This window comes from Mus caroli, unplaced genomic scaffold (assembly GCF_978045245.1).
Source record: "Mus caroli unplaced genomic scaffold, Mus_caroli_1 scaffold_10, whole genome shotgun sequence".
NCBI classification, from domain to species: Eukaryota; Metazoa; Chordata; class Mammalia; order Rodentia; family Muridae; genus Mus; species Mus caroli.
Genome location: NW_028227265.1, coordinates 75,618,995 through 75,644,765, shown reverse-complemented (window position 1 = coordinate 75,644,765; position 25,771 = coordinate 75,618,995). Strand labels below are relative to the sequence as shown.

The following is a 25,771-nucleotide window of genomic DNA, read 5'->3' as shown; positions in this document are numbered from 1 at the left end:
TTCATAAAAGAAAGATAATCTCTCCTCCTCTGTAGAGGGACCTCAAATTTACTTTCACATAGTAAGTTTCATTATAGACTAAAAGTTAGAGGGCCTGAAAGTTAGTCTTGCCCTCACACAGACAGATGTGGGAGACTAAAGACCTGTGAGGGCTCTTTGAAGACCTTCTCAAGAGATGTTTCTGAAGGAATGTCTTCAGAGCTTTCTTATGTTACTGTAGTCTTCTTCTAGTTCAAACACTGTCAGAACCTATCTATAACACACTGAAGAAAATGGACTCTATGCCTCAGTGACAAAGGCCTGAGTTACATTCTGGGGCTATCAATTCATACAGTAAGAGAGAGTTCCACAATAACTGTCTCAGAAGAATGTGTGCCAGGGCTCTTTAACTTCTGAGTGTCTGCACTTTAAGGGACTGTGTCACTCCCTTGAGAAATGCATGCCTTGGCCTCAGTCTTTGAGATAGGGCTGATGATCAAGGAAGCAGACAAATTCATTCCATATGCCCTTTCTCTTGTTTCACACTACGAGGAAGAGGGCTTTCTTTCCATATGTAATTTCATATACTCCTACTGGAAGGAGGTTAGAAGAGGCACGCTACAATTCTCTAACAGGAAAATGGCATACCTGCATCTTTGATTGATGAGAGACAAGATTATAACACAGTACCACCTATAAAAGAGCAGTGTCAGAAAAGACTGACAAAAGATTATTTGTATAAAAAAAGAGTAATTTTTTAAGCTAATTGTTCATGGAAATATAGTTTTATAGATAAGGTACACTGAGTGTGTTCTAAGCTGAAGAAGCAGAGTAGCCACATAGTGTCTGGAAGTCTCCATCTCCTGCCTTTAATATTATGAACCTTCTTTGATGTGAAGATCCTTTTTATATGAACATATCCCAGTCCCATGGCATCTCTATAACGCTTGCTTTCCTGACACACTCAAGGCTTGCTCGAGACAGATGTTGGCCAGTAAACACATGGGGAGTAGATTCCATAGAATTACTGACTTCTTAGTGTCAGATGTCCTCCCTGGAAAAAGTGTAACGGAAGTGAGAAGGTTTGGACTAAGTCATCTGAATGGTTGCCCCCCCCCCCAAAGAAAGTGAAAAATTACTGAATTGGCTGAGTTAGGTCAAATTTCACTTGGGAAAGAGAAACTTGAGATAACAAAAAGTAAATTATTTCTGTTTAGGGTCGACTTTTTGCAAACATTAGCATGTAGTTTGTCCAATTTTTACTCCCAATAAATGGTTTTCATAGGACAAAATTATTTTAAAGTGTATTTGAGCACTAAAGTTACTTAAAAGACCGTCCTTATACAGAAGTCACCTAAGACCATCAGAGAACATAGATATTTACATTATTAATAATAGAAGTAGCAAAATTACAGTTATGAAGTTGCAACAATTTTTTTTTATTCAGGGGTCACCACAACACAAGGAATTATATCAAAGGGTCACAGCATTAGAAAGGCTGAGAACCTCTGTCTTAAATCCTTCCTTGGAAATTTACCTAGAGAAAATGAAACTATACTTGCCTCAGAGAGGCAAGGGGACTGTATAGTTGTTGAAACTGTTGGAAGAATTCCTCTTCTCACTGTACCATCCTTGCTACATGACTGTCTCTATATTGTGACTCGTGTTTGGATGGGTCTTGTTTCTTGCCATGACTAAGAAGTACTACTGCAAACTTCAGCTTCTGTTTTCATGTGAAGGACTTGAGACCACAGAGGAAGGAAGCCTAGGTTGGACTACTGGAAGATGGGAAAATTGGTTTTGTAACAGCCAATACCCAAAGCAACCTTGTGAGTGCAGTGTATTAGTTAATTTTCTATTGCTTTGATATAACCCCCTAACTAATGTAACTAATAGATACAGGGCTTATTTGGGCTTATGGTCCTAAAGCAATCGTTCTTAACCTTCTTAGTGCTATGATCCTTTAATATAGTTCCTCAGGTTATGGTAACCCCAACCATAAAATTATTTTTGTTACTATTTCATAATGGTAATTCTGCTACTGTTATGAATCGTAATGTAAATATTTTTGGAGCTGGAAGTTCGCCAAAGGAGTTATGACCCACAGGTTGAAAACCCATGTTCTATTGGTCTATCACTGTCAGAAGGCACCACGATATCAGGTGGGCAGCATGGCAGTTGTAGCAGCAAACTGATAGTTCATGTCTTGAACCACAATCACAAAACAGAGAAGAACATCGGCTATGAAACCTCAAAGCCCACATCCAGTGATATACATTCTCCCATAAGGCTATGTATAGGTCTCTAAATCTTCCAAACAGGGACACACACTGGGAACCAAATATTCAAGTGCATGAACCTATAGGAGGTATCCTCATTAAACAACTACATGTGGTGATCTTAGGTCATGCTGCCCATATGCAGTAGACAAAGACTTAAAGCCGTATTAGCGACTTTAAAGGGAACCAACAAATAATTGAGTCCAGCCATAAGAGTGTACAAGAGAAATACATTTTTATGTGACTTAACCAGTAAGTGTAAACATAGTTCTATTATATAGCAATCAATGCAAATAAGATAGAAATATCTTATGTTGGGGGGTTTCTTGTAGCCTCCCTCAGCCTTGAAGCAGGCTGATCCAGACTTTGACCTTGTTGCCACTAAGAAGATTACCTAGGGTAGAGCCTTCTGACCTTGATGGCTCTATTTGCTCTTCTCCAAGAGTCTACTTCCTGCTGAAAGGTCCTTGAGACGTTCCGGAGACGTACACTGTAGATTGCCTACGGGCTGACTCCAGGCACCAAGAATGGGCTGGCGGGGGATGGGCTACCCTCTTTATAAGTATGGACTCTCAGTAAACTTCTGAGGCTTTGAACAGAAAGGTTTGTCTTGGCCTCATTCTTTTCTCGATGTCTGATCTCTTTCAGCCCTGGCCCGCCTTTCACAGGTGGCTACAGTTTCTGAGGACTTCCATCTTATTTCTTCTCTTCACTTCTCAGTTATTACCTTTCCTTGTAAGAAATTGTGAGGAACTTTTACAAGTGCATGTGGGCTACAGAGTGCCTGCTGCTGCTTAATGACAGCAAACTAAATGCCAATTTAATTCAACTAATGACAAATTAAACTCTTGCCATCCTACTGGCAGGAAACATCTCTAATTTAACACCTTCAATCATCCAGTTGGATAATGTCAGAATTTTGAAGTGACCCAACAAGAATAAAATGGGGAAACAAAGAAATAAAATTATTAGCATAATGTCCTCAAGACTATTTCCCACCTAGAATCCTCCAAGTTGAGTCTGAGGTTGAATCTTCATAGACAATATACAGAAAACCCAATATTCTTTCATCACCATAAATTCTGTTTACAGATGAGGATCCGATTTCTTTTACAAAGAAGTACACAATAACAGCCCCCCGCAATGCACACTTATGCTGGTGAAATACTACCCAGGCTCCTCTGATTAACTTAGATTTTCATACATGTTGACTGAAACCATTTGAAATGAATGAGTGTAAGTGATGTGTTCCACTTGCAGCATTTGCAGAGTGACAGCCATTATTAATCTATTATTAATTTCTCTATTATTAATTGCTATGCTAGAGGTGCCAGGATATGTAAATGTTTGCAGCTACCTCACCTGCCTAAAAAGCCAGGCAAGCTGCCTTGGTGGGGAAGAATCTCTCCCACTATGCTAATAGCTTTTTTGTATGAGAAAGAAGTGTGGCCTTTGAGGAATAAAAAGCTGGTGGCTGGAGCAGGGGAGGAGAGAGGAAGAGAAAAGCAGGGAGATGGACACAGAAAGGGCACAGGAAAGAGAGGGAAAGCAGATAGAGAGCCCCATGGAAAAACCCAGTGTCAGGGAAGTCAGGTTGAATGTGGTCGGTTAGATGAGGGACTGTCCCACAAAAGAGGCCAACAGCCTTAGAATTTACAGATATCTTCATGTTTTGTCTTCATTACTAAACCCCAAGAGGGACCTTAGCTTTGGTCACTCTACAGCTCTTGGTTCACTTTTCTAAAAACACAATTGGGAACTCTGTATAGTTAAGGAAAAGAAAGCTATTTATTCTCACTGGAGTTTTCATTTGTAAACTGACAGTTATAGCTCATTGTAGTTCCCTCCACTTGGAGCTGACTTGCCAATTGTTGGAACACAGGTTAAAAGGAATGACCCATGATGACCAATGCCTTGGTGACCTGTGGAGAGGCTTCAGGAAAAAGGGCAGAGGGCCTTTTACCTCTGAATTTTGTTTCCTGGATTGTTTTTGGACTTGTTTTCATGCCTCCTGTGACAAACTTTTACATTCAATTTATACAAAATGTTTATTCTTGTTGGAACCCAATCTAGTCAGTATGCCCTGAACTTTCATATGGCTTTCTGCCTTGTTTTCATGCTTTGCTAGATATAATCTATTAGTACATGCCAAGCAATTATGTTTATGTTGGTCTGTCTTCAGAAAGTTCTTGGGAAAAAAATTACTCTGGTAATATTTAGCATGTGCTTACTAATGTTTGTTTACATGTTTTTCTGATTATGTCTTTCTGAACTCAAATAACCTTCTTTGGGTCATTGCTTCCTTTGTCACATTCACGTCTAAAAGTACACCAAAACAAACATGAGATTGTCTGCAGCATTAGACTGTAGTCTGCTTCATCCTTTCAGGTCCTCAGATTCCAGGTCCAGTAGACAAGATCTGTACATGTTGGCTGAGAAGCCAACAGCCATTAGTCAACATTATCCAGTCTCATCTGTGTAGACAAAGGGAGGGGTATGTTTTCAAATATTATTGTGGATAATGCTTCTGGACATGGTAGAGAAACTCATTCTATGAGTAGATGAATGAAAAAGAGATTCTAGACGTATTAGCTTCAAAATTATTCAGCCTAATAATATCATTTGGGGGATTGAAATATTTGGATAGACAGTTAAATCTTATACTCACTTATGTAAAGTGTATTCTAGCTGTTCCCAGAGTCTGGAGTCTTCTGTAGGATCCACAAAATAAACAAGATAACCTTTTTCAGATGGTTAGTACAGAAATAGAAAACAAACCAAAATATTCCATAGAAAGAAACAAAACACTCACACTTTTCACAATATTTAACGGCATTGTCTCTTATTATAACCTTTAATGTAATGCACGTAAGCTGTTCTCAGTGATTCAGAATAAAACACTTTTTCAATCTTTGATCTTGGAGGGATTCAGTAATCACACCCTATTTGGTGACCAAATTCGAGTGAGGGCACAAAGATGTTTGCCCTCTGCCCCTAAGGCAAGCAGAGATTTGTGACGTCTTAATAGCTCATGGAAAGTCATACGATTCCCTGCATTTATGATACTATACTTAAAGTGTTACAGCTCTGAAGGGAAAGGCATCCCGGCAGTCAGGGAGCCAAAGAATACCACAAAGCCACACCACACAACAAACCTCACACGAGAGAATTTTGGGAAAAACAGGCGAGAAGTGACTGCCTCTGCTTGAGAGAAAAGCAGCAAATATGTAGGCAGAAACCAGGCTTTATATAGGTTTTGTTTGTTTGTTTTAAGTGGGGAGGGCTTTCCAGGATAACCTGGATTTCAAGGGATTTTGTGGCCTGACCCTGGAGTAAGTTCAGGGATTGGTGGGGTTTTCTTGGCGTGACCTTTTTTCTTTTTTTTCTCTATAGGGAAGGCCTGGCCGTTCACCCACATCAAGGACCTGGAAAGAGCCATTATATCTGTTAGAGAAATTGTATCTCAAGGGGCTTGCTGTTGGGTTTGGGGTAGAAGCCAAGAAAACTCTCTTCACAGACAAAAGCTTAAAAAGGAAAGGTTCATTTTCTGGCAGGGCGGCAGCCAGTGTGGGATCTGCACTCCATCCATGAAAGGAGATTGTGCATTTTTATAGGATGGGAACATAAATGGGTGGGGCAGGGCAGTGTAGACTATTGCATTGACCAATCATATTTTGACACAAGGGGGTAAGCAAGGAAGTTAACATTGGTGACTAGGTCTTATCCCGGTCACCTGGTTTCAGGCTCTTGATTCTGCTTTTGTAGTCAGGTCCCCTCCTGGACTCTGGTCTGGAATTTAGAATGATCAGAGAACAGAGGAATGGGCAAGCTACACGAAGTCAATTAAATCAAGACAAGCAATAGTACATTTACTATTTCTGTACCTTAGTTTAGATCGTGAGATAACAGCAACTTCCCTCTTTATATCCTTTACTGATTAACAGACAAACATAAAAACCTGAGGGAGCAGGAGATGGTTCTGGGGCCTGAGAACATAAACTCATTTGGGCCCTGACAGCAAGATGGAACTTGTTCCTGAGGTAGCTGGACCCAGGAAATTGTCTTTAACATTTACAATTCTAACAACCCAATGAACAGGAACAGCTAGTTCCTTAGATGCCTTAGTAAAGGGTAGGTGACCTAGTATTAGGGGAAATCTTTTCTTTGGGTATCAGTCAGCGTCCTTTCAGAAAAGAGTTGTTCTGTGTACCAATGCCCCAGAACTTAATGTAAGAAATGTGTTAAGGAGATACTTCAAAACTGAGCAACTTAAACAGGAACATTGAATTCCTGTTGCTACTGATGCTTTGGAAGCATTATCAACACCACTGTCAATGTTGAAGTTGTAAGAGCCTGGGGCTTGGAGGCGAAGCTCTATAGATGCAGAATTTTGAGCAGAGATCCCCTGCAGCTAGTGCCCTGGTTCAGAAACTCCAGGGGACCATCTGAGAATAAAATCTGGGTCTCAAACTTCTCAGAACAAGTTGAGGGTGGTCTCTAAAATCCCTGTGAGAGTATGATAAAACCAGGAAAGAGCAGGGAGAAAAAAAATAAATGAAAAGAAAGAAAAATTGGTTTGGATACAGGAAGCAATTGCCCAGTGCTTTGTTGTTAAGGCTTTGTTGTTATGGCAACATGGAAATGACTAGCAAGCAAATGCAAACCAGCAAATCCAGCCTCTCTTCCAGTAGCCTCCTGGGTTTCTCAGTCTCCATTATCGGCAGAGTTTACACATGTTTAGCAAAAGAGATTTCAGAATCCCAGTTTAGCGGCATAGGAAGTATGCTGTACAAGAGGTGGATGTATTTAACAGCCGACGCATTACAGAAATAAAATTCTAACTTCAGAGTAAGACTCCAGAATTAAACCTCAGCGGATAGCTAATTTGCATCTGTAGGTCTTAGCAACCGAATCTTGTGTTAGTCTTCATGCATAAATACTTTCTGTAAGCCTAATGAGCTCCTTATTTCCCGATATTCCTAAGACAGTGGAAATGCCCATGGCCGTGTTAACATGGAAGGTTGAAAATTTCACGGGGTCCCCAAACCTAGACAAAGAACTACAGGAAACTTCTGAGCACTGAGAGGAGAATTAACTTTACCCGGAAGTGAAACCCTTCTGAAATCATATATGTAGTTCATGAGTAGTGAGCTGTGGGGACCGCCACTGCCTCTGTCCAGTGAGGTAACACTGCAGGAGCTGCCTCAGCTATGATGGTACCTCCTCTCCAGCCTCCCTAAGTGCCTCTCTACAGCAAGGACTGTCTTCCATTCCTGACCCATGTAGGGAAAAGGCAGAAAACTCCACCCCTTAAAACAATCTAGCTGGGTGTGGTGATGCACACCTTTAATCCCAGCACTAGGGAGGCAGAGGCAGGCAGATTTCTGAGTTCGAGGCCAGCCTGGTCTACAAAGTGAGTTCCAAGCCAGCCAGGGCTATACAGAGAAACCTTGTCTTGAAAAACAAAACAAAACAAAAATCTATATAAGTTCCTCTCGATTATTCAACCCCTTGCTGTCTTCTCACTAGAGCAGAGGCAGCCATCCTCTTAGGATTTTCCCTCCCAATAAATTCCTTGTGTGACGTTTTTTGTGCGGAGTGAATTTGTATCGTTTTTTCCTTGGTTCCCAGCTGTTAGGATACCTTTCCCTTCAGAGCTGCAACACTTACAGTATATGCACCACCAAGGAAAGCAAACTCAGCGGGGGTGGGGGAGTGGAGGGTTGGGGGGTGGGGCGGAGGGGAAGGGGGAGGGGGAGAGAGAATTATATTACTCGTATTTAAGACAAAACACTAACTTAACCCAGAGGATGCAGCTAGTTCTTCAGATGCTTTAGTAAGAGATAGGTGAGTTAGCCAAGGGGAGAATCTTTATTTCAGGTATACGCGTTTGAGGATACACACACCAAGCCTACATGACAGTCAGCAGGTTGTTAAAGGCAATGACCCGTTGTCTCAGTTATTTCTCCAGGTCATTCTGCTGCAGACTACAAGTGAAGTCTTGCTCAGCAAACAGGCAGCACAGGCAGTGCTTTAAGCAAACCATTAATTAAGTCAATAAATCAGTACCTAACCATTGGTCTTTTTTTTACCTCATTCTACCTTACATTTGGGAGCTTATTTTCGTTTTTAATTTCTTTGAATATACTTATAATCATTTTTTGAGATATGTGTATGTAAAGATAATAAAGACAAGGAAGCTATCAACCTGAGAGCACAGATACGGGAATGGTTCAAGGCAGGACAACTCAGAGGCTGGAGAGATGAAAGGGGAAAGTACAAAAAGTCATATACCTGTATTCCTCATTCCATATAAAACTGGCCTTTCTCCTATTGTGAAACACATTTCCAGAGTCATAGAAATAAGGATTTTCACTGAGGATACATTACTACCTGCTTCCTCTGTTGCTTGAAGCACTATATATTTGACTTTTATCTTTATTTTTTAAACCTCCTGAATTTTATCTTATTTGCATAATGGATGCTGGTATCAGGATGGGCTCTGAATCCAGTGACATCACACCTAGGTGACAGCAACCCACACACCTGTTGCCAAGGCAACAGCCACCATATTCATAGAATCCACTTGGCTCATCTCCCACCTTTTCCTGCAGCTATGTCATTTTCCATATAAAAGGAAGACCCCTCTGATCTCTCTCTCTCTCTCTCTCTCTCTCTCTCTCTCTCCCTCTCTCTCCCTCTTCCCCCCTTTATTCGCCCCCACCTTTGCCACCTTTGCCCTTCTCTCCTACAATAAACCTCACGTGGAACCGTTTGGCCTGGTGTGGTCTGTCTGGAGCCGCGCGTCTAACACATCAATGGACAAATACTGTAGGTTAAAAAAACTTGCTCAAAGTCACACAGCTAATTAGAAGAACCAGTTTTTTAAAAGCTCCTCTTAAAATAGTATTTTAGTTACATGTTTATGTGTGTATGGATATGTACTTTTAAGTGCAGGCTCTCTCTATAGAGGCCAGAGGCATCTGATTTCCCCAGAGCTGATGTTGTAGTGACTGTGAGCTGCCTGACATAGCTCTGAGAACTAAATTCAGTCCTTTGCAAAAGCAGTTATATGCTTTTCACCCCTGAACTATTTTCCAGTTCCCTAGCTCTCCAGGTTCTGAAACTGTGTCTTAATCTACCAGAATACCAGTGCCTTCTAAAATCCACTGCAAAGATTCAAAGGTCAATTCTTCTGAAAGTATTTGCTAGATTTCCAAATTACCTGTTCCTTGTTCCATTATGGGACCTATGCGCGCGCACACACACAAATGCAGACGTACAAGGTACAGCATTCTGCCTCTCTTCACCAGCAGTGTTGGGTGCCACCAATAATTCATCAGCTCAGGGAGGAGAGAGGCAGAGTCTGCTGCCTGCATTTCCCTGCCACTGCTTGCAATGCTGGAAGGGAAAAGTGAGGCCTGGGACTAATGTGATTCCTGGTCTCCTCTCTGGATACCCAGGCACCACTGGTGTACTGCCTGGAGAGGAAAGTTGGGAAAGGTTGTCCCCAGTCCACATTTCCCCTTGGGGCATCTGTAAGGCAGGGAGGAAGGTGAAAGCAGACCCTCGGATGAGCAGGATCCGGTCCAGTAGGGAGCAAGTGCCAAGTATCAGAGTGGGGGAAGAAGAGGAAAGACTTTCTTCCTGAGTCCTAATGTCATAGCTCATCTAGGCAAAGGCATTCTCTGTGGCGATCTTTAATGAACCAGATCTCAAAAACAATACTTGCTTGTTCATATTGCCTTATTGGGCGTAGATGTGGACACATACACTTTATTCCAGGTGAACCATGCATACTTTTGGAGGAAGGGTGTGGGAAGATCCAAGAAGGTCATTGGTTGAAGGGCTAAGGCTATCTAGATTCCTCATTAGCATGAAGAAGAACTCCAGGTACTATGCTACATAACAGTACCTGTGGTCCTGTGTCCTGTTCTGTGTCCTCGTTACCTGTTCCAGAACAAGTACAGAGACAGGTAGAGAGTGGCTCCATTGCTGATGCTCTCAAATCTCACTCAACACCCCAGTTCTTATGCCTGCATAGTAGCACAGCCCACTTGCACACACACACACACACACACACACAAATATACATACATATATATTATTTATTATATATTTAATGATATAGATAGATAGATAGATAGATATAGATCTAGGTGAAAATATCAAGGCCTAGATGAAATGTTAAGGCTTAGGTAACTGTCACCTGTCTAGCCTGCCATTTTGTACTGTTATTAATATTATAAGGAAACTTTTTCATATGTTGTTTCTGCTGTTATTTTCTCATGCCCAAATTGATTACATATTCTGTTATGTTCTGTGCTCTTAGAAACCAATCATGATAGAAGGCAGAACTGCTTTGTGGAGTTACCCACAATAAGTTTGAACCCAAACCAAGCCCCCAGCAGCACTTCCTGCACCTATATATAAGCTTTTATTGTATTTGTTTTAATAATCTGCCCCTGGGATGGACTCCAGTGTAAAAGAGACACATGCACTAATATAAAAAACTATTTGGATTAAGACTTCCATTTTGAGAAATGGTCAAGTAAAGTTTAAGTTCCCAAGACCTTCCTGGGAACTGATATCCTACTTGGCAGAAAGAGTCATGTATGTGGATAACTGACACCCTGCCTAGCAACTTAAGATATGAATGTTAGACAAGGCAAGCTACCTGGCACAGGTAAATACCCCAACCAATAGGAGAGGGGTAAGTGTACACAAGACAAGTTCCTAAGGAAATCCCTTATTCCTAAATCCTGGTTAGTGGAAGAACTTGGCACAGATTTTTTGGATTTTAGGCTTAAAAACTCTGCATACACACACACACAAACACATACACATACACTGAATACTAGCATGGCAGCACTTGTCAGTGTAGATGAATTTTTCACTTATATAAATGTATCTGTATATCCTAAGGAGTTCCCACAGTGGTAACGCCTACACATCAGTGTTATCTAGAGGATCACACATGGGTATTGGTCCGATGAAAGTAGGAACTACAACAGTTGACAGTGATGGTCTACTTCATAGCTTAAGACAGTTTCTTAAAGAACAGTCATTAAAAGAATGAGTCATTGATAAGACATATATCACTGGACAAAGAGAAAACATACTACTTCTCTCTTTCATGCCTACTCTTTAAGAATGACATTTTTTAGTGTGTGTGTTTATATGGGAAATTATGTGCCAAGTGTTCATGTGTTGTCAAAGACAACTTGAGGAGTTGGTTTTCTCACTCTCCTATTGAACAAACTGAAGTTTAGTAGCAAGTGCCTTAATCATCTGTCTCCCCAGGCCTCGTTTTAACCTTATACAAAGTCACATTAGTCTACCTTATAAATGATCAAATATACAAGAAAACATTCAATAATATATTACATAACACCACCAAGATCCAGCCCATGCTTTACACGTGGGATACGTATTCATATTCAACACTGAATATATTCTTGCTATAGAGATCTTAAGAGATTAATATTATCTTCCTGCAGAGCAATTTAATTTGTAATTGCCTATCACCACATTGTAATAAGTTTTCATTTTCTGCATCACTCATTAATGGAATACAAATATCTGCATCAGTTACAGGCACAGAAGAAATACTCAGTAAATACTAGTTAAATGAAATTATACATCTCAGGACATCTTGAAGTATATGAATGTGATCTATAAATAGTTTTAAAATATGTGACTTTAATGTACATTTTACATAATCATTACGGAAATAGGTATGATACATTTTAAAGTTTTGTTTTCTGCTTAAAACACAAATTTTTTGTGGTTTCCAGTTCTATCTCCTACACTCATCCACGCCCCCCCCCCCCCAAAAAAACAATTTTCACTGTCTTCTAGAGCTTTCTCACATTTCTCTTCAAAATTCTTTATTGAACAATGGCCTTTGGCTGGCAGACCAAAATACATACGTACACTATAAAATGTGTGAACTGGGATATAAAAAGAAAGATTTTCCAACACAGTGAAAGTGAAGCCAACAACTTATACTTGAAGCTCTGTCTTCAAGTTTAGTTCCTCAGACTGTTAACGTTCATGGATCCAGAGATTACTCACTCCAATACATTGAGTCACATCCTAAATGTCACTTACACAGAGCCTTCTTGGAGGCCGAAGCCCCGCCCTTCGGCGCTAAAGCCTCGATTCCATCGGACCTTATCAGCGCACAGCAGGTCTGTTGCCATAGAAACCCACAAAGCACCATGGCTGCCGCCGGCCAGGCAGAGGAGTGTTTACCATTGCCGGCGGCAGAATCATCCAAGACGTCCTTACCTACACCACCAGCAGTTCCCGCAGGAAAGAAGCCTAAGAAATGTCTGGTGTATCCACATCCGCCTAGGAGCTCCCGCCTGAGTCGTTCTGTCTTGCGCTGGCTCCAGGGTCTGGATCTCAGCTTCTTCCCTAGGAATGTCACCAGGTGCTGAAGCCAGACAGGACCCAGTGATTCACCCTCTCCTCCTCAGGTGTCACCCTCCCCTAGGCCATATGCAGCGCTCAGTTCAGGCTCCCCCTAAGCCTGCAATCAGCCTCCTTGGCCTTGCTTTCCCTTCTCATGGAGACAGCCTTGCCATCCAACTCCCTGCTCACTCATGCATGCCACAAGGCATACATATCAAGATAGGAAGTTCCAGAAAGACATGGACTGTTTCATTCTTGATTTCATTCAACTGGTCATTACATTGTAGAGTTAAGCTATTCCCGAATGCTTTGATAATCACAAAATTCAAGGTTTTTGTTTTGTTTTATTGTTTTGTTTGTATTAATCATAATAAGGACTAGTTTACCGTCTTTTTGAAAATGTATCCAGTTATCTGAGGTTTTTTAAAGCTTCTGTTTAACGGATACGACAGTCTATGTAACTGGCTGTTACTATAGAATGTGAACAAAATTCCATAAAAATGAATACCATAGATCTTTTGCAGGAAAACGAATAATGCCAGTATTGGGTTTTTCAAGCATCTGTGAATTTTTCAATAAGCGTTTTAATCTCTTGGCAACATTGTTAAATCTAATAATTAGGAGGATTCATTAAATGAACACCTAAGCTTTAGCTAACTGCTTTCTTTCACATTGAGAATCCTTCTCAGAGAAATGAACCAACACAAGTTTTTCCAGATAGTTTGTCAATATGGTATACTAACTATTAATTATATGATTATCTTAATTATACTTTTTCCATTTCCTTATTGTTATGTATCAGGGATTTTTCAAATGGCTACCTAGTTGCAGAGATATTCTGTATTTATTACCCCTGGGACCTTCGATTATCATCCTTTGAAAATGGAACCTCCTTAAAAGTCAAGTTGGATAACTGGGCACAGATAGAAAAGGTAAGACACCAAATTGACAAGAGTTTCCTGTGAAGCTTGTTTTAGATAGTACAGTACATCTCTGTCTGAGAGAAAAACTGAAAGACAGGAGAGAGAGAGAGAGAAAGAAAGAGAGAGAGAGAGAGAGAGAGAGAGAGAGAGAGAGAGAGAGAGACACTATGTCAAGTCTAAGAAATAACTGATTAGTCAAATTCTAGTTGTTCATAATATACAAAACTATAAAATTTAGTATATGACAATTAGTTTGGCATATAATAGTGGCTTTCTTGAAGAAATAGTGAATGTTGATAACATAGAAAAAGTAGTTCAAATGAAAAGTCAGTTAAAGTAAATTCATAATATTTGATTATTTTTCTAGAACTTCTGATGATGAAATGCTTTCTTTCTATTATTAAAGTTTCTAGCGAAAAAGAAGTTTAAACTACCTAAAGAACTAATCCATGGAACAATTCACTGTAAGGCTGGGGTGCCTGAAATACTGATACAGGAGATCTACACTTTACTAACACATCAAGAGTAAGTAGACTGAAATTTTCCAACAGCATAATTTAATGTAAACTTTTGATGATGTAAGGCTCGCTACTAAGACAGAGTTTGCCAACAATATTTTGTTTCTTATTTCCAGAATTAGAAGTATCCAGGATGATCTCGCTAATTTCACAGACTACATTTACCAAATGCGCTTGCCCCTGGTTCCCAGGAATACAGTATCAAAGTCTATTAAGAATAACATTAGGTTATCGGAACTACTAAGCAACCCTAATATACTCAGCAATGAACTCAAGATAGAATTCCTCATCCTTTTGCAAATGCTGCAAAGAAAATTAAGCAGAAAATTGAATCCAGGTAAGCTTTCCCTGGAGACAGGTGAGTGCTTTTGAAATCACCAAGGCTGTTCCTAAGCTGAAATGAGAGAAAACCATTTAGTAAAAAGATTTTTATGATCACTGGAGTGGATGGCTTTTCTGTCCATTCCTTTTTGTGGAAGCACAAGTTACAGAGAGATAGACACTCAATTTTAGAAAAACAATTTGTCAGTCTACTAATTAAACTTTTGTGGAAAACACATTTCAACTATCACTCAAAAAGAGCAGAAACATTTGACTAAAGTGATCCTTAAGCTATTGGGAAAAGCTTAGATTATCACGTTTCACTCTGGATGCTATTGGGAAGAAAATGGTCCGAGATCTTTTTATCTCCAGTATGTTTGTTGATATGCGGATGGAAGGGCAGGATTCCAAAGGCTTGCCCAAAGTCATCTTAAGTCATCTTGAACTCTTGTGATATTGCTTATCCATTGTCCCAGGCAGGTGGGATAGTAAGTGAAAGTGGTGTGGTGTTCTGTCTTTATCATTAGCTTCATTCTGGCCTATTTTTTAATGTTTATCATATATCTGTCCTTATTTCACACATAGAAAACTGAACATTTCTGTAGCATATCAACTATCCAAGAAACATGTGTGCCATTAGAATGTTCCTTCCTTTGAACTATATTTTCTGAAGGAAAGAGTCATTCTCTCTCTGGTATCTGGAAAATGGAAGGCTACACCTTGAATTCTTCTTCACATTAGGGCTATTTGGATAGCCCACAAGTGAGTGTGGTGTGGGTTGTGTCTACTCTTACTGTGTTCGCTTTCCAGACTCCTATATTATATTGTTTCTCTTCTTTGACTTGTTATGGTGTCTGGCCTTACTCATGAATTTGTGCGCAAACAAAGAATATGAGGCATCAATCCGTTTGCAGAATTTTATATTCAAAATGTGACTGTTTTAAACATTACAATTTTGCTGCAAAATGTGTCACACATATCCATTTTATATAATACGTGAGCAATTTTAAAAACTGATAATGGTGTTAGGCACTTGTGCATCTTGAAAGAGTTTAAGAAATGGAGTATTTCCAACCCCTCCCACTTCTTGATTGATCTCACCACACCCTCTCCCCATGGAAACCAACGCCTTCCTGCTTTGGTTGAAAGCTTCCTGGATTAAAATGGAGTTAAGCTATGTGTACTATCATATTATCTCAATTTTAGCCACACATAGACACACTTGTTTTTGCATATTGTGCATGTGTTGTGTGGGCGATTTAGTTTGGGGCCTTAAATATTGTAGTCAAGTCCCCGACCATTAAGTTAGATCTCCATGCCTTATACAATCCTTTTTTTTTTTCTAAGTGAGTTTCTTTAATTTTGTTGTTGTTTTCCAGAATGTCTTTCGTCTTTTTTCTTTTACTTAAAAATATTTTTTCTTACAACATATTCTGTTACAGTTCCCCTTTCAACAACCCTTAGTTCCTCCTTGTCTTCCCTCCCATTTTTTTTTGAAAGTGGCTCTTTGCATACAATATACTCTGATTGCAGTTTTTCCCCACCTCCAGATCCTCCCTCCCCTTCTAACTCTCAGCTTCATACCTCCCTTCTCTCTCTTAAATTAAAATTTAAATTAAAAAAGACAAAACCACCAAACAAAAACTAAAGTTAGGAGCACAAGACATGAGTCTCCATGTACCAGCCTGCTTACTTTTAAAACGAGCAACCAGACCCTGTATATTGTTTTCTTTTGAACATACCTTCATATAGCCATGATCATTTTTCTCCTTCTTTAAATAATCAATACTCAAGTCTCCTATGGTGATTTGTATTTTTTTCATTTTGTGAGTGTGAGTGAATATGTTTGAGTGTGTGTGTGTGTGTGTGTGTGTGTGTGTGTGTGTGTGTGTGTGTGTATGTGTGTATTGTACTGGTCAGCTGGTACAAAGTCAAACAGTCCTCTGAGGGGGGAATGAGGATTATAGGAAACACAGAAGACTCAGAGACACAGGTTAGACATCGGGAAGGCTGTTCAGTCAGTACTATGGCAGCCCCCAGTTTCTCTTAGGCTTTATATAATTTGCAGTATTGGGGGAAACAAAGTTACAAGCCAGCAGAGACAATGGCTGACATACATTTGATATCTGTACCCATCCAGAGGCCTCCCTATTCCTCCTTGTTCCTTCCTCCAAGATTAACAAGACTGAAGCCTCCAAGATGAACAAGCCCCTCATCTTGAGCTTCAAGTATATCCCCTCTTACAGTTCCGTGTATCATCAGGCCAGGTAATCTGCAGTAGACCCTGGCCTGACTTGACTGCTTGACAGGTATAGGCTTTCACAGAAGCAGACAAAATGGCTCCCATCTGTGTGTGTGTGTGTGTGTGTGTGAATGTGTGTTTGCGGTTGTGTGTAGACCACACCACACATGGTCAGAGGAAAACTCTGTGAAATCCGTTCTCTTCTTCCACCTGAACCTTTTAACCTGCTGAACCATTTTACTGGGCTCCTCTAGATTTTTGGTACTTTTGATTATAGAAGTTTTTTTTTTTAAAAATCTATACCCAGAGCAGTTGATAGAGATTGTTATAGTTATAGGAATGCTGCTGCTTGGGTGGGTGTGTTTGTTTGTTTGTTTGTTTTCTCTCTGAGACTGTGAGTGGTAAGTGGGAAAACTTCCTGTAAAATAAGCTACAAGGATGGAAAGGGCCCTTAGGGGTTAAGAGAAAATGCTCAAGTGTACAACTCATAGGATACGTTTTAAAATAAATTTGAAAAACATGAAAATAATTTTGTCATGAAAGCAAATACACATCTGCAAAACAAAAGAGATGCTGTGTGATTTCTTTCCATGAACGACAGAACTAGGTAAACGCACCTTCCTGTTGTCAGTGTCCTCGTAGGACCCTGGGCAGCAGTGCAGGGCTGGCACTGTGTGACTTATTTTGAGCTGTGTAGCGATGCTTTGGGTGCATCTATTCTCCCAAAAGATTGGTAGAATGAATTATACTTATGGCTTATCTTTTTATGTAAGATCTTGAATAAAACTATATTAAAACAGAAGGGGCCACCTAGAAGTCTCAGTGGGAAAGGAAGTGTGCCACAAAGCAGGATGACCTGATCTACAAGGAGAGAGTGGACTCCTGCAAGCCTTTCTCTGATTTCCAGGACACTCAGGACCACCCTCCCCCACTCCCATCCCCCTACCCCAGCGCGCGCGCGCGCGCGCGCGCACACACACACACACACACACACACACACACACACACACACACACTCAAATAAACAAATACAAGCAACAAAATTTTAAAACTTACAGAAACCTAAAGATACTACCTTTAAAGTAATATTTTAAAATTCAGTTACTCCTTTGCTGATCAAAATTACCAGTAGGGCAGCTGAGATGTGGCTCAGCTGTTAAGGGCATTGGCTGGTCTTCCAGAGCATCTCCGTTAAACTCCCACATGGAACTATTGATTGTTGTATAACATTTTAAAAAATGCCTTTGGTGTTTGTATTTTATAGGGTGGTTTGATGTCAAGCCAACAGTGGGAGAAATCACAATTGACCGTCTTCCTGCCCATAGCTATAAGCGCAGATACAAGTCAAGAGGTTCAAAGGAAAAAGCTGCACAACCTTTATGTAAGTTTTGGTTTTAAGTTTTGTTGTTGTTGTTGTTGTTGTTTTTTATCTGCTGAACTTTTAAGACTGTTCCTTGACCATTTTAGAATAAGTTCAACTGTTAGATTGAACGTCACCTGGTTTGAATACAACCAGGTACTAACTTAGTGCTTCTTTACAAGTGGAGTGACATAGAAAAAGGTTTTCTTCCCACTGCACATTACATAAACCACCTGAGTTCTCATCTATTCTCAAGTGCATCTGCCTGAAATAAGGGAAGCTGCACCAAGCCCGAACCTTATTACCCAGGGAGTGAGCCAGTCCAGAGGTGACTGGAAGACACTTGGAGATCTAGACTTCCCAGAAGCAGAATGACAAGAGGACCCTTATTTAAACCTTGTCAACACGGAAACCTCTGAATTACAACAAACCTCATGCCATGAGAACAAGGTAGCCTGTTCCCAGCTATTGTGTAGCTAATCATTTAAGAAAGGCTTTCTTTTCTTTTCTTTTTTTTATGGCTGGAAAAATTGAAACTGTTTCTCTAGACACAAGAACATGTAATGGAATTCAAGTTTTTGTTTTGATAAACTACACAGGACGGACATAACTGAGCATCTTGCTTTCTGCTGGTTGTGACTTCCTTTGCTTTGTAGGAGAGGGTAATTGCCCCCTAACCAAGGTTCTTCTTATTTTTTTAATTTAATTTTTGTTTTGTTTTTCTTTTGAGACACCATCTTGTTTTATAGCCCAGGCTGGTCTTTAATTTATGCAGTATTCCTGCCTTACCTTTCTGAATGTCTGGGTTATAGGCATTTTCAACATACCTGGCTACAATGACTAATATATTGGCTTATTATACATTTTCACTTAAAAGATAATGCTTATCTTGAATATTCATTTACTGAGTACTGTATTTTATTTGACCATTCTAAAATATTAGCAGATTCATTACAGAACATACTTATTCGTGTTGGAACAAGTTTCTTTAAGTGCTAAATTTTAATGGGTAGGAGATATTCCTTGTTTCCATCAGATATGATAGAACGATCTCAATAGATCTATTAAAAAAGAATTATGACCTCTGGAAGCCTTTAATATACTAATATGTATTGTAATTAATTTTTAAAATATTTCAATCCTTTTAAAAACTCAAATTATTATTATATTATTAATTATTATTCAGTTTTGATTTGTTTAATGGCTTTGTAGAACAAGTAGTCTTCAGAGCCCAAATTGTAATATCCACACATGAGGCTGCCCATCAATCCCCTTAGTGGATCATCTACCTCAAACATACAACACTTTAGTATGTTAGAATCCAGCAGATGTGACACATGATGCTTCTTTGAAAAAAACATCCTGAGTTGCTCTCTGGATTCCTGAAATGCGTCTGTCAGCTTTCATAAGCCTACCACACGTGATTGAGAATTGTAATAAAGGCTTCAGCTTGGTAGGGCCGTCAGTAGGAACAGTATATACCTGGGAAGAAGAACCGGAAGGAATTATAGAATGGAATGAAGACCACAAGTGGAGTTTGGCTCCCTCCTCATCCCCTTGCTTCTTTTTCCTTATGGATGTTGGCTCTGACTTGGGATAGGAGAAGGTGGGAGGGAGCAGTGGATTCTCACCATGGTTTCCTTCCTGTGTAACAAAGAGAGGTAGCATACAAACTGCTGGACTTGACTACCTCCCCTCAGCGGGACACACATGAGTTAAGATTGGGCTGGAGGCAAGTCTGAAAAGCATTTTGTTAATTAGTGATTGATGGGGGAGGGCCCAGTCCATGGTGGGTGATGCCATCTCTGGGCTGGTGATTCTGAGTTCTATAACAAAGCTGACTGAGCAAGCCATGGAAAGCAAGCCAGTAAGCAACATCCTTCCATGGCCTGTACTGGCTAGTTTTGTGTCAACTTGACACAGGCTGGAGTTACCACAGAGAAAGGAGCTTCAGTTGTGGAAATGCCTCCATGGGATCCAGCTGTAAGGCATTTTCTCAATTAGTGATCAAGGGGGAAGGGCCCCTTGTGGGTGGGACCATCCCTGGGCTGGTAGTCTTGGGTTCTATAAGAGAGTAGGCTGAGCAAGCCAGGGGAAGCAAGCCAGTAAAGAACATCCCTCCATGGCCTCTGCATCAGCTCCTGCTTCCTGACCTGCTTGCGTTCCAGTCCCAACTTCCTTTGGTGATGAACAACAGTATGGAAGTGTAAGCTGAATAAAACCCTTTCCTCCCCAACTTGCTTCTTGGTCATGATGTTTGTGCAGGAATAGAAACCCTGACTAAGACAATGACCTCTGTAGCTAGCAGCTTCTTCTTCCAGGTTCCTGCCCTGCTTGAGTCTCTATTAATGAGGTGATATATAGAGCTGTGAACAAAATAAGCCCTTTTCTCTCTGAGTTACTCTGCTCATGCCATTTTATCACAACAATAAGATCCCTAACTAAGACAGCCTGACACTGAATTAACTGCCAAAAACAACCCCAAAAACCCAAAGGCTTCATTCTAACTGAATTGTCAAAGGATATGTCTGATTATGGTTATTTACTTTGGGAAACTCTAAAAGATCACCCAGGTACTTAGAAAAACTGAATGCCGAACTAGGCGAGGTGGTTTCTGTCTGTGTTTAAACCCATCACTTGTCAGAGTTTTAGGCCAGCTTGAACTACATAGTGAGAAGCTGTGTCTAAACAAATTAATCAGAAAGTAAAACATGAAAGAAGCAAGAAAATGAAAATGGCCTGTTCTCATTCCTGCAGAAAGCACTTCATGGAGAATGAGTGTTTGCTTTTCCCATTTGAAAAATGAATTGCTGCATATCCATCCTCATCTTGCCCTCCAGTGTTTCCATTAGTGACTCTCTAGGAGACCTTTTCAAAATGGCTTATGGACCTGAGGAAGGATACCCTCACTGTATGAGGCCAGTTTGAATCAGATGTTGAACACATACTATCAACTCTTAACTTTTCTCAATCCTGTCTTAGCTACTTAGATTCTTACTCTAGACACACAAGGAATACTGTGACTTTGATTTGGGTCATTTAATATAGGTAAACTCTTTTAAACATTTTATTGTCTTTATTCAAGCAATTCCAGTTCAGTTGCTTTGATGAAAAGGATACAAACTGTCTCTTCAAGCCCTATTAACTTTCATAAGCTGAAAGTTAATAAAAGGAGGAGAAACAAGTACTGCACTCCAGGAACTTTGCTGTTTAGGTTTGGTCACAATCTCCCTAAAGTTACAGGCTGTTCTCTAGAATACAGAATCCCAATTAACACTAAAACCAAGCTACTATTTTAAAAAGTTATACTCTTTAAGTTGCTGTATTTATTTACCTCAATCTTATCTGAAGGGATAATATAGGCAGATTTCTTAGTTGCCACTGGCCCATCATATTAGAATGGAATGACCTGGAGTCTGAGCACCCAGAATGGATGACAGAGTAATCAGAGCTCTATAAACTGTGGTATGAGCCACACATATTTGCCAAGGCTAAGTACAAAATCATGTCTCTGTTTGCTCAGCTGCTTTCTGAAGCAATATCTAAAAATACATGAGTCATATCAAATGCACCAAAATAAACCCTGGATATTTTTAGGGATTGCTGATAAATTTTGGAGGAGGAAACACACACACACACACACACACACATACACACACACGATATATGATTTAAACATCCTGTTTATTAATTCATTAATTATAACTGATGCACAGACTATTGTCATTATGAATATTAGAGAGATAGTGGTACAGATATTTCATAACCATGAATTAATTCTTTGTTACTTTAAATATCCCAGCAAAATCAGACAATGATGGCAATCCACGGAAAGAAATCCATGTGAAGCAAAGTGGAAATCCTTGTGAGAACATTGAAAACCTGTGACAAATGTGGAAGAGACAGTGAAGGACATGGAGGAAGTAGCTTAGAAGAAGTGATATCACTAATGTCTACCACAGTCTGAGTAAATAATGACCCACCCCAGTCTTGGATGTATTTAAATAATAAATAAATTGGTGTCTTAACCATAATTTATCTAGAAAGCATTACTTTCTTTTGTGTGTGTGTGACTCAACAAATAATTAGCTTGTAAGTAGGTGCATCAAGAAACCACTGAACACAGCCAAACTCTATGGATAAGAAAGCAGCAAGCTGGGACAAGTTGTTAGATTCCATAGGGGTAAATTCGGTGGAAGGACTCAAACACTGGACTAGCCAGGTGGGTAACCATGGGAACTCTGGAGACTGATCAGAAGCATTCAGATGCCAACTGCTGCTAGGGTCAGGAGTGTTCAAGTATGACCGCTCTGGTCAAGAATGTTCAGGCAGGGCTGAAGAGAGATGGCTCAGCTATTAAAGGCTAGGCTCACAACCAAAAATACAAGAGTGTTCAGGCAGCTGGTAGGGATTTTCTGAGAATGCTTCAGATTGTTGTTTCTCAGCAAAACCAAGCCTCCTGGGAAAGCCAGGCCCTGCCAGGACCTGGCTGACCTTCAGTACATGCCAGAAACATTAGTAAGTAAAAGTAGGTTTTAATGCCAGTAAGAAAAGGCTTGCCACTGAGAGCGACAGCAAGCAGGCAGAGAGAAAGCTTCCTTCTTCCATGTTCTTTATTTACACTGCCTGCAGAATCTTACTACCTTAAAGTTTGAGGATTACAAATGGGTCTACCCATTTCAAGTGATTTAATTAAGAAAATCTCTCATAAGTGTGCCCAGCCACTGGTGCTTTAGCTAGTTTTGGTTGTAGTCCAAGTGGCCAACCAGAATAGCCATTACAGGAGGCAAGCAAGAGACTCTTAGCTTCAGTAATCCCATCGACTGACAGGAGTACTTAATTGGAAAAGGGATGCATGTTTGGGCTGTAACAGACAGATCCATGTCTTTGACCCCATGAAGCTTAGAACTGTTGATGTATCGAGGGTAACAAGATATAGAGCCATCCATCCTGGGTAGACAGCATGTGAGTGAGAGACTTTCAAACCAACTCAGTTCCTCGGTAAGGTGGTCTGGATGATAAGGTCAGCTGAGTGAAGACACAAGTAGTATGTGCACTGAGAAAGTATCTTAAGTGAGTAAGATAAAGTAAGTAGTCAAGAGAGTGGGCTTGGGTCTACAGGAGGTAAATTTCCAAAAATAGGACAGTAGTACCTTTATTCAAGGGAGCTGAGGAAAATGGGGTACTGGGGCCTTCCATGTTTTCGAGGTAATAAGGTAAGAGGTAAGATTTGCCTCCGAGGAAAGTGACGTTCAGAAGAATTTCTGTCAGTGAGTTTTAATACATCGATTAGCCTTCTCTACCTTTCTGAGGACTAAGGGCAGTAGGGAACTGGAAGATGCCAGAGCTCTTGACACTAGCTGAGTGACTTGAGAGATGAATGCCAGGCCATTATCTGACTCTCTGCATCTAAGAAGTTGAAATATGACCAAAATGTTTGGTGAGGCGGAGATATACCACCTCTGTAGTCTTAGCCATAGTAGGGCAAGCTTCCACCCAATCCTGAGAAAGTATCTGCCACAGTAAGAAGATAAATGTTTTTTTTTTAAAATTAGGAAACAATATATGTGAAATCTGCCAGTGTTCCCTAGAAAGACTACCCCCAAACTGATGTGTATTAAACGAAGAAGTGGTTGCAAAGCTCCCCGTGGGAAAGTGTGGGTGCAGTGGGTGGGCTTTCCTGAGCAATGGCCTTAAGAAGACCAGGAACGCTGATGTGGAAGAGGGGTGGGAGAGAGCAGTGAAGAGGTCAAGGCCCACTATGAAAGGGCATGTGCATATCTGTCAGGAAGGGCTTTGCCTGAACATCAGGGAGAAAAAGTATCTGTTTTGTATCTGAGGCCTGCCCCAGGAGCCTGCAATGGCTCCCATGGGCTGGAGAGCTTTTTGTTGGGACTCAGAGTAGGTGGGAGTTAAGTTTGGAGGGGCCAAGAAGAAAATGGAGCAGAATTGGTAGGTGTGATGTTTTCTCTATGCTCAGACTAGGGAGTGACACTTTTAGAAGGTGTGACCCTTTTTGAGTAGGTGTGTGGCCTTTTTGGAGTGGCACTGTGGTTATGGGCTTTAAGACCCTCATCGTAGCTGCCTGGTAGCAAATATTCTGCTAGCAGCCTTCAGGTGAAGATGTAGTACTCTCAGCTCCTCCTGCACCATGCTTGCATGGACACTGCCATATTCCTGCCTTGGTGATAATGGACTGAACCTCCGAACCTGTAAGCCAGCCCCAATTAAGTGTTTTTGTAAGAGTTGCCTTGGTCATTGCATCTGTTCCCAGCAGTAAAACCCTAACTAAGACAATAGGGGTGTTTGCTGATGTCCTTGGTGGTTTTATTAAGGAAATCATTTATTGGTAGGGGCCTAAGGACCTCAACAGTGAGCAACTATCACCTGTTCGGGAAGGTAAGAGGCTTTCAGCCGATTTAGAATATGAGGCTCATTAATAATATATACTTTAATAAATATTCTCTTGGTGATGAGATATCCTATCTCCTGACAGATAGAAGCATGGTGGTATAGAATATATACCACCAAACATATATGTAGAATCTGTGTATATGTTGCTGGTCTTGCTTTGTGCCAGCATGAGGGCCCTAGTAAACACTCTGAGATCTTCCTTCTGAGAATAGTGCCTGGGGTTAAATGGTTAGATTTTCTGACCTGGTCAGAAGATAGTGTGGCATAGCCTGTTTTACAGGAGCCAGAGAAGCTGAGAGATGAGCTCCAATTTATAAACTAGGTATGATAAGTATGTAGTACAGGAGAGATAGAGAATTTTGGAATGTTTTAAGGCAAGTCAAGTGATTCTAAACAGGACTGTGTAATTGTAGCCGTGTTTGGAAGAAGTGTAGCCAGATTATGATGGGGGCTGAGAGTCAAGGAAAATGTTGGGGTTTTCTGGAAAGGTGATATGAAAGAGTTGGAGTTTGGAGGTAAAATATAAAGTAGAGGAAGGTAAGGTAGAAACATTTTTTTGAGTGGGAGTAGGTCTTTGAGCCTGTGAGAGGAGATGACAGGGAGAGAAAGAGAGAGATGCCAAAAATGAGTTTAGATGCATCTTGGAATAGTATGGGAGGCTACTACTTGTGCCCATAGGCAGGGTAGCCACCCCCTAATGTTTATGTATAGCTGTTTGGAAAGATAGGTATCAGGGACAAAGGTGAGTCCTCTCATCTGTCCAAAGACTACCGGAGCCATTCCCCAATTTTTAGTAGTATAAATAGTAAATGGTTGATAAAGGCCTGTGAGAGGCAAATCAGGAACCTGTAGGAGTGTGTCTCAGAGGTAAGAAAAAGGTAAGCTTGAGGCAGGTTTAATTATGTCCATAGCCTCAGATAGCACCCTTAGCCCCAGTAGAGGGGCCAAGTGAGAAGAACAAAGTTGAGAATTCAGGCTCTGAGGGAGGAGAGACTCTCATCCTTAATGGTGGGAAGAGAAAGAGACTTCAGGTACTACCTGAGATCAAGAGTGACCTGGAGAGCCAGTGGAGAGCAGAAAACCTATGCACTTGACATGACAGATATAGAGTTGAGCCTTGGAAAGAGAGACCATATATCCTTGCCTCCCCAAGATCTGAGGAGTTGAATTGTATGCTATTGTAACAGCAAGAGTAAGGGGCTACAGAGTAGGAGGTCATCTACATACTGAATATGTCCTATGGGTGACAGGCTAAGAGAAAGGAGGTCAGTGGCTAGAACCTGGCCAAAAAAGTAAGGGGTATTGTCCAAATCCCT

General features: G+C 40.6%; 1 protein-coding gene across 1 annotated transcript; it reads left to right on the top strand.

Moving 5' to 3' along the window:
• Positions 1-12,463: 12,463 nt before the first annotated feature.
• Positions 12,464-22,075, top strand: Spata4 (spermatogenesis associated 4). Its single transcript, XM_021170652.2, has 6 exons — positions 12,464-12,696; positions 13,480-13,609; positions 14,007-14,125; positions 14,235-14,455; positions 17,946-18,062; positions 21,844-22,075. The coding sequence occupies exons 1-6, from the start codon at positions 12,482-12,484 to the stop codon at positions 21,927-21,929; spliced, it is 888 nt and encodes a 295-aa protein (XP_021026311.1). The 5' UTR covers positions 12,464-12,481; the 3' UTR covers positions 21,930-22,075.
• The last annotated feature ends 3,696 nt before the right edge of the window (positions 22,076-25,771 follow it).

What these genes read in the sequence shown, in the direction of transcription:
- Spata4 (XM_021170652.2), top strand. Translation starts at nt 12,482, where the DNA reads ATGGCTGCCGCCGGCCAGGCAGAGGAGTGTTTACCATTGCCGGCGGCA. An exon ending in TTCCCTAGGAATGTCACCAG is followed by an intron (nt 12,697 to 13,479) that starts GTGCTGAAGCCA and finishes GTTATGTATCAG; the next exon opens with GGATTTTTCAAATGGCTACC. An exon ending in AAGCAGAAAATTGAATCCAG is followed by an intron (nt 14,456 to 17,945) that starts GTAAGCTTTCCC and finishes TGTATTTTATAG; the next exon opens with GGTGGTTTGATGTCAAGCCA.